General features: G+C 42.9%; 1 protein-coding gene across 2 annotated transcripts in view; it reads right to left on the bottom strand.

Moving 5' to 3' along the window:
* The window catches only part of veph1 (ventricular zone expressed PH domain-containing 1), an 82,290-nt gene that overhangs the window by 23,195 nt on the left and 43,552 nt on the right, over positions 1 to 15,543 (bottom strand). For both annotated transcript variants that reach the window (XM_069703928.1, XM_069704014.1), the window contains exons 7-11: positions 14,383 to 14,603; positions 12,400 to 12,621; positions 7,975 to 8,345; positions 3,876 to 4,015; positions 3,266 to 3,400 (exon numbers count right to left, since the gene is read on the bottom strand). In XM_069703928.1, the coding sequence (XP_069560029.1) occupies positions 3,266 to 3,400; positions 3,876 to 4,015; positions 7,975 to 8,345; positions 12,400 to 12,621; positions 14,383 to 14,603 (1,089 nt within the window). The remainder of the gene's footprint in view (positions 1 to 3,265; positions 3,401 to 3,875; positions 4,016 to 7,974; positions 8,346 to 12,399; positions 12,622 to 14,382; positions 14,604 to 15,543) is intronic.

Genomic DNA, 15,543 nt, shown 5'->3' with positions numbered 1-15,543 from the left:
TGCAGGCCAAGCAAGCTGACCCAGGCTTCACTCTCCCCCGCAACATCTTCCAGCTCATCCTGGGGGATCCCGAGGCGTTCCCAGGCCAGCCGGGAGATATAATCCCTCCAGCGTGTCCTGGGTCTTCCCCGGGGTCTCCTGCCAGTTGGGCGTGCCCGGAAAACCTCCAGAGGGAGGCGCCCAGGATCACAGATGCCCGAACCACTGATCAGATGCCCGAACCACCTCAGCTGACTCCATTTGACGCGAAGGATGTCCGAGTTCTTTACCCTATCCCTAAGGCTGAGCCCGGCCACCCTACGGAGGAAACTCATTTTGGCTTGCAGCCGCGACCTCGTTCTTTTGGTCATGCCCAGAGCTCATCAGTATAGATGAGGGTCGGAACGTAGATCGCCCGGTAAACTGAGCTTCGCCTTCGGGCTCATCTCCCTCTTCACCAACACGGTGCAGCGCCTGTTGTACTGCTGTCACCGCCCCGATCCGCCTGTCGATCTCCTGCTCCATCCTCCCCTCACTCGTGAACAAGACGCCGAGATACTTAAACTCCTTCGCTTGAGGCAGGCACTCCGTCCCCACCCGGAGGGAGCAATCCACTGGTTTCCGGCAGAGAACCATGGCCTCAGATTTGGAGGTGGTAACCCTCATCCCTGCCGCTTCAGACTCGGCTGCAAACCGCCCCAGTGAATGCTGGAGGTCGTGGTCCGAAGAGGCCAACAGGACCACATCATCTGCAAACAGCAGAGATGCGATCCGGAGACCCCCGAACCCGACGTTTTCTTGCCTCCGGCGGCGCCTAGATATCTTGTCCATGAAGGTCACAAACAGGATCGGTGACAAAGGACAGCCCTGGCGGAGGCCAACATCCACTGGAAACAAGTCTGACTTAATGCCGACAATACGAACGCAGCTCCTACTGCGGTTGTACAGAGACCGGATGGCCCATTGCAATGGGTCTGGCCCCCAGTACTCCCGCAGCAATCCCCGGGGGACCCGGTTGATGGCCTTCTCCAAATCCACAAAACACATGTAGACTGGATGGGCAAACTCCCAGGACCCCTCCAGTAGTCTTGCGAGGGTAAAGAGCTGGTCCACTGCTCCACGACCGGGACAGAATCCACACTGCTCCTTTTGGATCTGAGGTTCGACAAATGGTTGGAGCCTCCTTTCCACCACCCTGGCATAAGCTTAGCCTGGGATGCTGAGTAGTGTGATACCCTGATAATTAGAGCACACTCTCCGGTCCCCTTTTTTGAAAATGGGAACCACCACCCCGGTCTGCCAGTCCATGGGCACTGTTCCCGACCCCCATGCGACATTGAAGAGGCATGTCAGCCAAGACAGGCCAGCAATGTCCAGCGCCTTCACCATCTCAGGGCGGATCTCATCCACCCCCGGCGCCTTGCCACTGAGGAGCTTTTTGACTACCTCAAAGGCCTCTGCCAGTGATAGGAGATGCTCGCCGGAGAGCTCCCTTCCTGGGTCTGGCTCCGGGAGGGTGCCCCGGTTTCCCTGATCCGGGCGAGGTGACCTCCCCTCTGCTATTCATCGGGGGGTATTTTTGAACCGCTCTTAATCTGGGCTCTCACCTGAGACCAGTTTGCCTTGGGAGACCCTACCAGGGGCTTATTCCCCGGACACCATAGCTCACTGAGCAACTCAAAAGTTTTTTTTTGCCTTTTTTCTGTCCTCTGATCTCTGTGTGTACCATGAAGAGCAGAGTTCAACCTCTGCTGCACAGACACGGTACAGAGCAGACATGTGACGGAGAGCGTGGGGAGATTGTCCACTTTAATCGATCGCCAAATATAAGTATATAAATATAATAAGTAAGTCTATGTGTGGAGAACACTGCATGCTGTTCAAACCTTCAGTGAGCTACTTAGAAACACTTAGAAATGAGCTACAGCAAGCAACGTGTTGGAGACCCCTGGTGTAAAAATAAGCAAGATATATCAAACATATCATATAATTAGTAAGAGGTTGTGGTAGTGGGGCGTGGTTTGGCTTCGCCCCACAACAGATGCAACAGACGCTGGGTGTGTGCTCGGAGGCACGGCAGGAGAGCACACCGACTGTGACCGATCAAGCTGTGGTTTGAATAAATGCATTGATAAACTGTACCGGAGCTGGTTTGTTGTCTTTTGTGCTGAGAGAACCCACCGTGATAACAGACAACTGTTACAGAGGTAGTTGCGAATGAAAAGTTTACCTTTGGACAAAGATAGAAATAGTTTCCTCTGTTTCCAGTCTGTAGATTCATATTCAAGTTCAGGAAAGGTAATTTCCTGGTATCTGAGCAAATCAGAGGTTCTACAGGAGACTGATATATATATATATATCATATAAACATGTCTAATCTGTGCAAAGTAGGTATGTGTAAGTGTCTGTGTGTGTGTGTACTTGTATTACTCATGTTGTTGTGACATAAATGTGTTTACACAGCCACACTGTGGAAACCCACATCACTTTTGAGGCAATAAAGTAAGTCCCCAAAACATAAATCATTATATTTAAGGGTGAAGATTTAGTTTAGGGTTATACGTTTAGGTTTAGGGGTAAGTCTTTAGGAAAAGGATGTAAATCAATGTAATGTCCTCTGAAGCAATGGAAGCATGTCGTATGTGTGCATGTTGGAGAACACTAACCTCCATGAGGGTACAGCAATCTTTCTGTCCTTTAAACATGTATGTGCACATGTTTGTTTTTGTCTGAATGTGTGTACACGTGTGTCGTGTACACGTGTGCGTACATGTGTGTTCAGGCTCCATATGGTAACCATAGCCACAGCACACATTTAGAGAGAAACAAATGACAGCTGTATTTTCTTTGTGCCTCAAATTATTTCTTAACGACCACTTAACTTGTCCCATTATGAAGGGACAGCCCCCACAGCCATGCATTAAAACACACTGAAACAGGCACACACATTCACACACTGTTTTTGTCACGTTCAGTCAGACTTTACTTTCACACATGCACACTCACAAACAGACATGATTGAGATGAGGAGTCGGGGTGAGCTGAAGCCTTATATACAAGAGTGTCCGGTTAGTGAATTCCATATCTAAACAAAGTGGATGTTGACACTTTCCCATCTTTGAGCTTCACTATTTTTTTTAATTTTTTTTTTGACACAACAGATGACTTCATCCTCTCTGCTGGAGACAGATAGCTTTTACGAGGAAGCAGCACATGCACACACACGTGCGCACACACATGCACACAAAAGTGCACACACACACACACACACACTGCAGTCCAGTACCTTCCTGTGTGGGGTGGTGTGCTGTGTCATGGCCATGGAAAAGCTGTGAGCTCCTTTAAGCTGCGTCTTCTCCCAGAGAGAAGCCAACCTTTGGACACACTCGTCCCTGGTGTACAGAGGTACACTGGACTTACTCTGGTCAAAAGAGAGAGAAAATAAAACAGCAGGGGAAAAGTAAAATGATAAAACAAAATCTAATTCAAAAAAGAGGTATGGTTTGGATGAAGACAGGAAAAATGTAGGCAAGAAGAAAACACATGTGGCCAGCAAAGAAAGGACTTTTTACGTGTCAGGATGCTTTCTCAGCTCTTTAGGTATTCTCAAAGTGTCAGAGTCAACATATTTCAAGCTAATATACAAGAATACAAGAAATACAAGAAATTCAATGCCATCCAAAGCACATTCAGATTGTTTGCCACTTCTGAAGCAAACAAAAAACAAAAGCAGCTCCAAATATGTCTAAGCTACAATCAAATACATGATTGAAGATAAGTTGCTGCTATTTTAGATTTTTATTTCTTAAACCTAAGTCGTATGAGAGCACTATGTGGAACTGTAATGCCTTGTTTGATGGTTGTAGATAACCATTCAGCTCGATGTTTGGGGGCACCTGGAGATGTAGCAGCATGATGTGGATCCAAAGATGAGGCTGCCGACTGGTCAGGTTGAAGCAGGACTTGGCGTACAGACAGTAGTGGCCCTTCAAAGGACAGGAGAACGACAGCTTGGCCACACAGCCTCGATTTGAATCTGCCACACACAGACACACAAAAGAGTGAAAGTGATGTAATGATCAATATTTAGCAGATCCTCCAGATGTCCATTCTGTGTTCCTCTCCGTCTCTGACACATATTGTGTATGCAAAAAAATAATTTCATGCAATGCAATTGAATTTGATTTAACTGGCAACAGTTTTTTTCTTTTAAATGAGAAAAAAATAATATAACAGCTGTGTTGCACGTCTGCTGCAACATTTGCTGGCAAAGTCAAACTACTATAGCTACTTTGGCACTTAAAGCAAGCTGTCCACTCTCCCAATCAGGCTCTCTGTGAGATTATTGATGACACAAATTAAATTACATTAATGCCAATACGTGACAAAAGTGGGCTCATCCGTTTCCTCCTTTTGCTTGTGTTTTTTTCTAGTCTAGTATAAGCAGAATTAAATCCACTGCGTAAATAAATAGGTCTGGCCACGCTCCTTTGAGGATTGTTTTCAGTCGTTGCTTTGTAATAAGCATAGACCACAGGTTAATTTTGAAACTATTGGAGCAGGCTTAAAACAATCAGCATTGACCACCGTACACAATATGTTGTCCACCAAAACTCTCCCAACACCACCATTGTTGGAACTACGTCATCAACGTCATCACACTCAGTCACTCCTACTGGTCACTGAATGGTCCGCTCTTCAGAGTGGCTGAGCAGACCTTAATGCGAACAGAGTTTCCAGACTACAAGATTGAAGCTGAGTGATAGGCGGGCAGAGCCAGACCAGCTTTTTTTCTGTCAGGAGTTTAAACTCTGGACAGTGTAACATCACAAAAATGTTTGAAAACGACACTGCAAAGAGAGCACCAACAGATTCACACGTTGACAAAACATAATCCTACCCAAGAAGCTGTGTATGCAAACCAAGGGTGCCTGGAGCAAAGAGCCTGCTACCCTTCTACAACATTGACAATAACAATAACCGTGGACTGACTGGTGACTTAACAAAGCAAAATAAGTATTTCTGTCATGTTAGAAAGCAACATGACAAATTTGCCTCAAGGGGCTTTACAATCTTTACAGCGTACACGCTGTTTGTCCTCAGATCCTCAATTCTGATGAGATTTGCAGACACTAGGCGCAAAATAAATAATTGACCCCATGCCCTGCTGGGGTACTCCAAAAGTACATTTATTTGTCTATTAAATAAATTTATGTCGTGAACATCTCCAAGTATCTCATACTCACTTTAACACTCTTAAATGTAAAACCAGCAGTGGTTGAAAATGACTCAGCTGAACTAAGCCTTAATTTGTTTGTTCTGATGACACAATTTTGTATGTCAGAGAAGGCTTCAGTAGGTCCCAGGTCAAAAATAGTTGAGTCAATACTTCGTAAAGTATTCCTGGCTTGGAATTGTTCAATCAACACATAAAGAAACCAAGGTTTGTGTCTGTTTCTCTTTGTGTGTGTGTTTATTTGGACTCATTCGGATGTGTGTGTTTCCAGGTCTGTTTGTATGAGATAGTCGTGTCGTTGTGTATTTTTTGTGCCTCCATGTGCATGTTTTCTGTATAATCCTCGTCCTCTGAGACGGAGGGTCAGCAGCTCGTGAAGGTCAGCCAGCAGCATGATGACATCATCCAACTGAGACCAGCTGTGACATCAATGAGCCTTGGGGTTAACTCTCGTTAACAGACTTAATAATAAGAGAGAAAATGCATCGCAGCAATTATTGGATGAGGAATGGACTGTGTTTGTGTGTGTGTGTGTGTGTGTGTGTGTGTGTGTGTGTGTGTGTGTGTGTGTGTGTGTGTGTGTGTGTGTGTGTGTGTGTGTGTGTGTGTGTGTGTGTGTGTGTGTGTGTGCATGTGAGTAGTGTGTTTTGTGCATTTACATTCATTTTCAGATTTAATCAATTAACCAGACGTTAAAGTAGGAATTTGTTATTTTTTGTTTTGTTTCCTGCCTTTAGCATGTGAGTTCATGTGAGTTCATGTGTGTTTAGTGTGGGTGCTGTTTGACTCCCAGCTGCCTCTCAGATAAAATGATATTAAGGCCAAAGGCGGGCCAAAAACATCCTCTCCCATCAATCAAAATATCATCACCTCTTGTGCTGTATCGCATTTGAATCGAGTTTTCTCTCTCTTTGTGTGTGTGTGTGTGTGTGTGTGTGTGTGTGTGTGTGTGTGTGTGTGTGTGTGTGTGTGTGTGTGTGTGTGTGTGTGTGTGTGTGTGTGTGTGTGTGTGTGTGTGTGTGTGTGTGTGTGTGTAAGCTTTGTCTGTTCTTAATGCTCAAAAGACTAAAGCGTCATCTGACGGGTGGAGCTCCCTGCTGCAGATTGTTCAAACAAAGGAACACACAGAGCAATGTAATGTCTAATTGCAATTATGTTTGGATGCGTGCACTGAAGTGTATCATTGAATTAATGCATGTGATTGTCTGCGCACACATTACAGGTGTGTAAACTTCTAGAGGCTTAGTTGTTCATCTAAATGCTTTTATTTTTTTTAAATCTGCCCGTTTTGTAAAATATGTCTATCTGTCTAAGTGCATGACATATTTTCTGATTTATCATTTTGAGAAGTGTTGGATCAAGTTAGAAAATCTGATTCAAAATGAAAAAGGTGATGACAAGCATTGCTAAAAGATGGCAGTGAAAGCTTGATTCAAGTGAAGCAAATCAAATTGAAAAATGTAAACTAAGCAGAAATAATTAGACATGAATGAAAATAAAATATCAAATCCCTAAATATGAGAAGAATGAGTGTGGAAATGCACAAATGGATTACAAAGTTTTAGAAAATGGATTCGATTAGTTTGGGACGTAAGCGATCTCTCATTTCATAGTTTTGTGTTTTGCATGAACTGCTTGAACCCTTGTTTCTAGTCAGTGTGCTCTGCTGGCTCTGAACAAAACTGCTCCTTTACATACACGTACTTCTTGCATACATACTCTGTTTACATAACATTCATCTGTTTCTGCTTAGTGTCACGCATGGTACTCATGTCATTCCTTTCTCTCTGGTTGTCTGTTTTTCCACAAACGAACTCTCTGGTCGTTCCAGACCTGAATACCCGCACCTGCCTTTTTTGACCTTCCCTGCCGCTCTACTCACCTGCATCCACTTTCCTCATCAGCTCCTTCTCTATTTTTTGCTGCATTCAAATGATTACAGCATGGTAAGTCGTGTGCACCGTATACTTGGCGATCAAAGGGTTACTTTGTAAAAACACCATCGCTAGGCATCGGCAACATGGATGGCGTCTAGAAGCCACAGAGGCTAACAATTTAGCAACCTGGCAGGCAGTTAACGTAATGCAGGAAATGCAAAGACACAGGGGGAAAATCTGAGGCCGTTGGGAAGATCAACATTTTCCTCACACGTAGGCTATCTAAGTTATGATGACAAACTCTTGGCGTCATAAGATGTTTTGAAATACCATACAGGAGGTGGTTCAAAACAGACAAATATATTTGACAGGAAAATCACCTACACCTCATCGGTACCTGGGCTGCTTGTACTCAATGTCTGGAAACACAGCACTTAGCACACAGATAGTTAGCGATACCTAAATAGTGTAAGGTGTCTGCCCAGAAAGGACAGGATTAAAATCAGTAATCAGCACATGCAATATAAAAATCCAACTACTCCCCCTCGAGAAATAAATCCCTGTCCATTTGGAGGTAGAGAGACACTAATCAACTCTCCACTGACTGCATCTGTATATGTGTGTGTGTGTGTGTGTGTGTGTGTGGGGGACAGAAAGAGAGGGGAAGAGGAGGTGTATTCATAGCCCACATTAATCAGCTCCAGCCACCACGTCTGACTAATCTTTTTCAGCTTCAGCAAGTTAAATCAACCCTTCCTTTATTTCTCTCTATGGGCTGTGCAGTCCACTTACTAAAGAAATACCAATGTTACTGAATACCAATAACATGAACTATCTCCAAGTGCTGGTCTCAGAGGGAGCATGCACTCATGTTCACATTACCTTCCATCACACACTGCTCTGGTATGGGGATCCGCTGCACCATGTCTCTGCAGAACTCTCTGATTGTCTCCATACTGTCTCTTAAATGGATGAAGAGTCTGTCAGCTTCGCCCTGCTCCCCTTTCTCTCCCTCCTTCTCTCTGCTTTGACCTTTCTCAGCTTCTTTGACCCCTCTGTCCAGCGGAGAGGTGATGGGCAGGGAGCCGTCGACTGTCCACTCAGAAGAAGGTACATCCTGATTCTCTGGTTGCTGATCAGGCAAAGCACTGGAAAAGGCGCTGTCTGCACTGAGCTCCACGCCCTCACCGTCCTCCCCCGTGTCTGAGTTGATGGAGCGTGAACGCACGGCATGGAGAGCCAGGCTCTTTGACCTGAGAGAGACCATGAAAAGAAAGAGAGTCAAAGTGGTGCAAAATCATCGATTTATATCATTTATATCCTATCGGTTCTCTCAACATAGATATTTGTGAAATTTTGAAGCATTACTGAAATGTATTAAAATGCAAAGAGGGGGCATTATTGAGTTAATCTGTACAAACTAGGATGGATATAAAACAGCAGAATATCAAAATTTCTGTGCAAGGCAAGAAAATTGTGGGCATAAGCATGTTTTTAGCATAGACTGTTTATAAAAGTGGACGTGGCTTCCAGGTCTGAAAAGTGGGTCCAATATGGAAATGCCATACAGTGAAATACCATCGAGTGTCACTAGTGGCTGACTACAAAAAGCCTCCGGCTCCATAGACTCCCATTCAACTACTCTCATGAATTACAAAAGTAATACATTTTATTTATTATTATTATTTGGGTGTTGCTGGCCAAAGTCACTCCTTATTAGTTTTGTAGTGGTCCATCTAAAAATAATCCCATCATTAATAAGAAAATAACCCTCAAAAAGGCTTGTTTTTGGGGTGTGTCTGTTTGATTGACAGGCCTGTGGTGCAGTCAGGTTTCTACTATCGGTGGGCGGGACGTAATGTCATCGGGTTTCCAATCAGACGGAGTCAGATCCACCGCTCGCTCCTCCAAATATGGTCACTTCTGGCTCCAAACCACTTCGAACTAGCAAGATGCCGGTGGCCAGAATCCAAACTGGAGGCTTCATAACGGCAGTTCACAAACCAATGGGCGACATCACTGCTGGTTGGCACTTGTTTTTTAAGTAAAAGGCACTGATCCTTTGAAATCTGTGTTTACCTTTGCTCGAATACCTTTTACCGTTGAAAAGAAAACTGTCTTTGAGTGTTGTTGATGTTGTTGTAAATAATGTTGAATGGATTTAAGCTTCGTTTACACAGTCCACTGTGCCATGTATGGTAGCTTCTCTCGTTACCGTCAGTAAATCAAAGCTAGGAGAACTGTATTAAACTCCTTTCAACAGCCACAGGTAGAGGCATTATGTTTTCGGACTGTCCTTTCGTCTGTCCGTCCCGTTCTCCTGAACTCCTTAAGTTGATCCTTGTGCCCTACTTTTTAATACTGGTTGAACACTGAACTGGTGACACTTCTGTGCTGTCAGGGTGAAGAGGTGTATCAAGCATCCACATTTTCACATTATAAGGTTGCAGGTAACACAGATAAAACTGAAGGAGTGACTCTTTGTTTATTATACTACTTATTAAATGGTATCCATCACATATTATAACAATTTTTATGAAACAAATAAGCTGTTTGAACAAACTAAAACTATTTACAGACTTTTGCCAAAAAAAACAAAACAAAAAAACTAGCTGGGGAGTTGTGAAGCAGGACTCAGTCCTGTCAGTGTACTATGGATAAGATTTGTAAACAAATTAAAATATTTTAGGATCAGAGGGATCCTAGGATCTCAGCTAGACTTATTAGGAGGCTCTCTGGTTTGTAGTGTGTTTGGGGGTTGTGGGAGTGCGAGTACGTGTGAATTTTTGCAACTTGCAACCCCTTTTTGACAGTTTGTTTTTTGAGCAACAAATACGATCATGTATTCTGTATTAGACTGAAGTCTAATGGGGTTAAAAGATTTAAGGGGGTAAGACCAGAAATTTCAGACTCAATGTCAACAATTTCCAAGGTCTTTGGAGAATGGGAAAAACATCTAAAGAGGTCAAAATGCAGAAACACCTACAGAGTCATGCTAATGTGTTTCAGCTTGTGGCCTTCACATAGAGTGACCAGATCTCAAAAACCTAATATGGGGCAAAGGGTGTGTTTGTGCCGAGAGGTAATCTTAAGTTTTGATATTTCTATCCAATTTAGAAAATAAGCACAAGAAAAGAATTTGAAAGTGAGAGGTTACGCTGTTGGCATGTGAAGGACTAAACAAATGTACTTCATTTGAATGCAACTAAGAATAATTGGGTTTCCGTGGGAATGTATTCACAGTTTGGCACATTTCTTTTTGAACCATATAATTAATGTGACTCACATGTACTGCGTCGCTTCACAACGGGAATTTGAGACATGACTCCAAAAATAATCAGCTTCCTCTTTCTAATGGATTCACCCATTTTTAAGTAGTATCCCAGCCTCGCTACATTTCCTTTTCCCTTTGATACAACCCCATTTCCAAAAATGTTGGGATGCTGTGTAAAATGTAAAAAAAAAAAGAATGATTTGCAAATCATATAAACAAACAGAAATAGACTAAAGACAACATCTAATGTCTTTTTACAACACTCTGTAAACATCTGGGAACTGAAGAGACCAGTTGCTGGCGTTTTGGAAGTGAAATGTCCCATTCTTGCTTGATAAAGGATTTCAGCTGCTCAACAGTTCAGGGATTCCTGTGTTGCATTTTTTATTTCATAAAGTGCCAAATATCATTAAATGGGTGACAGGTCTGGGCTGCAGGCAGGCCATTTTACTCCTGGACTCTTCTACTACGGAGTCATGCTGTTGTAAGGGGTGCAGAGTGCGGTTTAACACAGTTTTGCTGAAATAAGCAATGCCTTCCCTGTAAAAGACGTTTTCTTGATGTGCTGCTCCAAAACCTCTATATATCATTCAGCATTAATGGTGCCTTCCCAGATGTGTAAGCTACCCATGCCATGTGCACTAATGTATCCCTGTACCGTCACGGATGCTGACTTTTCAACTGAGTGCTGATAACATGCTGGATGGTCCCTCTCCTCTTTAGCTCGGAGGGTGCAGCGTCCATGGTTTCCGAAAAGAATCAACATTTTTTTTAATTTGTCAGACCACAGGATAGTTTCCCACTTCACCTCAGTCCATCTTAGTGAGCTTGGGAACTGTGTTCACAGACAACGGTTTTCTGAAGTGTTTCTGAGCCCAGACTATGATTTCCACTACAGAATTGTCTGTTTTTAATGCAGTGCCACCTGAGGGCCTGAACATCACAACCATCCAATGTTGTTTTTTTGCCTTGTCCCTTGCGTAGAGATGTATCTGGATTCTCTGAATTAATGGTATTATTTACCATAGATGATGAAATCCCCAAATTCTTAGCAATTTTATGTTGAACATTATTTTTCAATTGTTGCACTATTTTCCCACGCAATCTTTCAGAGTGGTAAATCCCTCCCCATCTTCACTACTGAAAGACTCTGCCTCTCTGGGATACTCTTTTTATAGGCAATAATGTTACTGGTCTGTTGCCAATTGACCTAATTAGCCCCATGATAACAGCTGCTTACTTCACACAAAAGCCAGATATTAGAAAAACTTCTGTCCCGTAGTGTTTACAAGAAACTAACTACAGCTAATTATAATGTGGTACATCGTCTCAATATGTGGGACTAGGCCTAAAAAGTGGTGTGCAGTCGTCCGTCTCATGTAAAGTGGGACACCTAGTCACCCTACCTTCACATCCAGACTGTGTAAGATTTTTATCTCTTTTTATACACACTACCAATTTCAGACAGGACAATGGGCCATCTCATGAAAACAATCAGAGTTATGTCTCTTTTGTTTTTGAAAAAATTATTTAACTGATAAAATCACTGGACCGATGGAGCATGCAACACATGTTTATGCTTTTCTATAACGGTTCCTACACCGTTTATCTGATGGGGATGTGAACACCTGCATATTAAAACTGAGGGTTAGCACTCTAACTTGTGTCCAGCATGTAGCAGTCTAAAGATAACTTCCATAAACTAATATTATCCCAATACTTGGTGAACTCTCTAAACTTCAACAACATAAATATAAATGTATGGAACCAGATTGAGGTTCAAATTTGTGTATTCCTACTATGTGTATAAAAATGTTTAGCGATGCTTCAAATATTTTTTTTTCTTCTTCTTTTTCAATAAAAACTATTGTCTTCTTGGCTGAAGGCATCTCATAAAATCCCCCAGGCTACACAGTGACAGCTATAATAGTCTGTTCTTCATTAAAAAAAAAGAATAAAGTCTTCAGATCCAGTTACATTTAAGAAGAAGAAGATACTCAGCAGAACAATGTTATTGTTAAATACTAACTGACCTGTTGAATCTCATCTCGCGTCTCTCCTCCCTGACGGCTTGGCTCAGGCTGTGGCGTCGCTGGGGGGCCGGAGAGTCCTCCCCCTCCCCCTCTTCCTCCTCCACCTCCTCCTCTTCCCTCTGCTCCCTGATTTTCTGCTCGAAGGTCTGGATCTTCACCTGCAGCCGCTGCTCTGATGCCCCTGCTCCTCCATCACTTGGAGACGGGCACACCTCATCCACCCTGTAACACAAACACAGAGTAAAAAGTTAGGTTGAAGCTATCTTTAGTGTAATTTCTCATGATTGGTTTTGTTTCTGTGTCTCGCAACACCCTCTGACCTCTATCTTTCCGTCCATATTTCTTTTTACAGAACTTGCCCTCAAACATTCCACTTTTTCCGTCTCTCCCCCCGCCGCTCTTACACTAATAAAACGCCCTGCCTCTCTCAATCCCTCATTCCCGCTGTCTTTCTTCCAGAAGACCCCAAGCAAAGCTTTTGGAAGCCTCCAACTCTGCACACAATTTTCTTATTTAAGAAAGAGCTAATGTGTATATCATTCCCACACTGCAGCCAGATGAATCCCAGTCAACTTATGCAGAGTAACATTCAGACACATGCTGTCCTCACATGTTGGGCTTATATACTGCTTTTAGAAGTACTTCTCATGACTTTCCCTTATTTTAAACAATTCAGAGGAAAGAATCAGATATAAAATCATATAAAAAAAATTTAAAAAATCCCACAAGGTTATCATATAACCTGTTTCCAGCTGGCATTATCAACGCGTCTTGAGCAGTTGTGGTGTGATCGGATGTAAGCCGTATGTTCCCACCTAGCATTAACATGCGTCTCGAGTGACCACTTGATCTCACTTCACTGGTCTATATGTGAATGAATACTTACATTAAAGAAATATAAAAGTAAAAAAGCACAGAAACAGGAAGAGTTTAGGCAACAGGCATTTAACAAAATAAGATGTCCTTATTCACTAAGCCTCATTTTAATGCAAGACATATTTCATGTTTGTACATGTCTGAAGACCGTTCAGTGAGTTTGTAGGCTAATTCACAACCTTAACCAATCGGTTTTGAATCAGATTCATACATTTTTCCAGCACATCTTTGCTGCTATGGATCAAGGGGTGAGTGGCTCTTTCACAGCTATGGGTATGATGTGCATCTGAAATTACACAAGATGATAAACAAAAAGGAAAAAAAGAAACCCAGAGCTTTGGTGAAACAAGGAGCTTTCATTTAAATTCACTAAACAGTAAATCTCTCCTGCTTTCTGCCCAGTTCAGCTGCCCTCGGCAGAATCACACAGGAGATGTTTTTCCGGTAACAAAAAATGAAAGCAGAGCAGGCAGGTCTTCAAGTTAAAGATTGAATGGAGGAAAAAAACATCCCAAAGTAACGATCCTGCTGTAACGTGACAGTAACAAGTGGAAGCACCGTCAGATATGAACACTGTAAAAGAGAGCTGCATTTATTTCCATTGCTTATTCAGATGACATTAGCTGAGTAGGTGCATTGCGTACATATTGCTAAAAGAATGTGGCCATGTGCATCCCCAGACCACCTCCGAATGCAGCCTAAACAGATCGGACTGGATGTGAGCACACCTGTACTTTAGCTGGCGACTTGTGACCCGATCACGCTAGGACAGCTTGGGATGCATTGATAATGCCAGGTGAAAACAGGGTCATACTGTAAGGTCAACATATGAAGGAATAATCAATTGCATTCATGATGGCTGCAATCGGAAATGCTATATTTTTGCGGCGGCTTTAAAAAAACAACAACCTTAAAACAAACAAAAACAGACTTCCTAATGAAGACAGTCATATTTTATGACTTCATCATAATGCACATCACTTAAATTGCTGAATGTGTTTTATTCTCTTAACTTAAAGAACCATTAGCTCAAAGTTCCCCCCCAAAAAAATCCTGAGTCATAGAAGCTTTACAGCCCTTTGCCCTTGTTAACACACGTTGCCCAACCTGCAGTGTGTGGCTGTTTTCTCCTCTAGTCGTCTTCCCAGCAGTCTGGCTATAGCAGTGAACGAGTTGCTCATCCTGTAGATGTCTTTACCGCAGCCGCCCAGCAGACACGGGTACCGGTCAGTCAGACCTCTGATCTCCAGCAGCAGGGTGTGGTGAAAGCTGTGCTCCATGCTCCCCAAAAGGGACACCAGATAGACCAATGAGCTGTGAGCATGAGTCTGGAGAAAGGAACCAACAAAAAGGAGAGAGCGAGAGAGTGAAGGGATGTTAGCAGTATCTGGTGTGATGATCAATGCTGGTCCTGGCATCAAACCAAACAAAAGAGAGCACATTAACAAAGGATTTGATTGCCAGGATGTTGTTTAATTTTGCAAAAACATCCTGTTTAATGGCTTCTAAGTGCATTGAAAATGGGACTGGTGTTGTGTTAGAGGAAGGTTTAGAAGTATCGTTTAACTACAAGAAAGAGTGCCTTTTATCTAATTCGATGCACATTAGTTTTGCACTTCCAAGCAGTTTGGGAGGGTTTGGTGCAAACGCTTTTGTTTCTAACTCATGACAAACAATAATAAATACAAACACATGCAGCTGGCTCTTGGCAAATCTAAACTTCTTCTTTTCCCAAATGTAATTACTTTCCCATTGGCCTTTGTGATAATACCCACATTGCATCATTCCCAGCCGCCTCTGTATAAACCAAATCCAGCACGTATACAACCTGCTCACTGTTGACACAGAATAATACTTAACATGTATATAACCTATGTAAGTCTGTGTCAAGGGAAGGTTCATACATCTCTTTTATATGCTCAGGTTTCTGTATTCATGTGCTCCTGTAAATGCAACATACTTTCATGTAACCACAATCTATACTGTAAGGTTTTATGCCCTCCCATTTTGGATCTTGGCCCGTTATTTAAAAAAGACAGACGGGTAAAAGGTGAAACCAGACATCACCAGATGATATCAGATGAGCAAATTCAATAGCGGCTGTCCTGCAGTGTTTTAGGGCACAACCAAAGCCACACATCCCACATCTGTTCGAACATAAAAGCCCTCTCTTTCCTCAAACTCAAACATGCTGATTGATGGATGGAGGGATAGAATGACAGACAGAGCCACTGTGCTTACAGCTCGCGTACACACCTTGTAACATTT

Source organism: Brachyistius frenatus, unplaced genomic scaffold (assembly GCF_029030835.1).
Source record: "Brachyistius frenatus isolate BFR_SWC_R1_liver_20210118 unplaced genomic scaffold, ASM2903083v1 Contig_1, whole genome shotgun sequence".
NCBI classification, from domain to species: domain Eukaryota; kingdom Metazoa; phylum Chordata; class Actinopteri; family Embiotocidae; genus Brachyistius; species Brachyistius frenatus.
The sequence above is the reverse complement of the archived record's forward strand: the minus strand, read 5'-3'. Positions and strand labels throughout refer to the sequence as shown.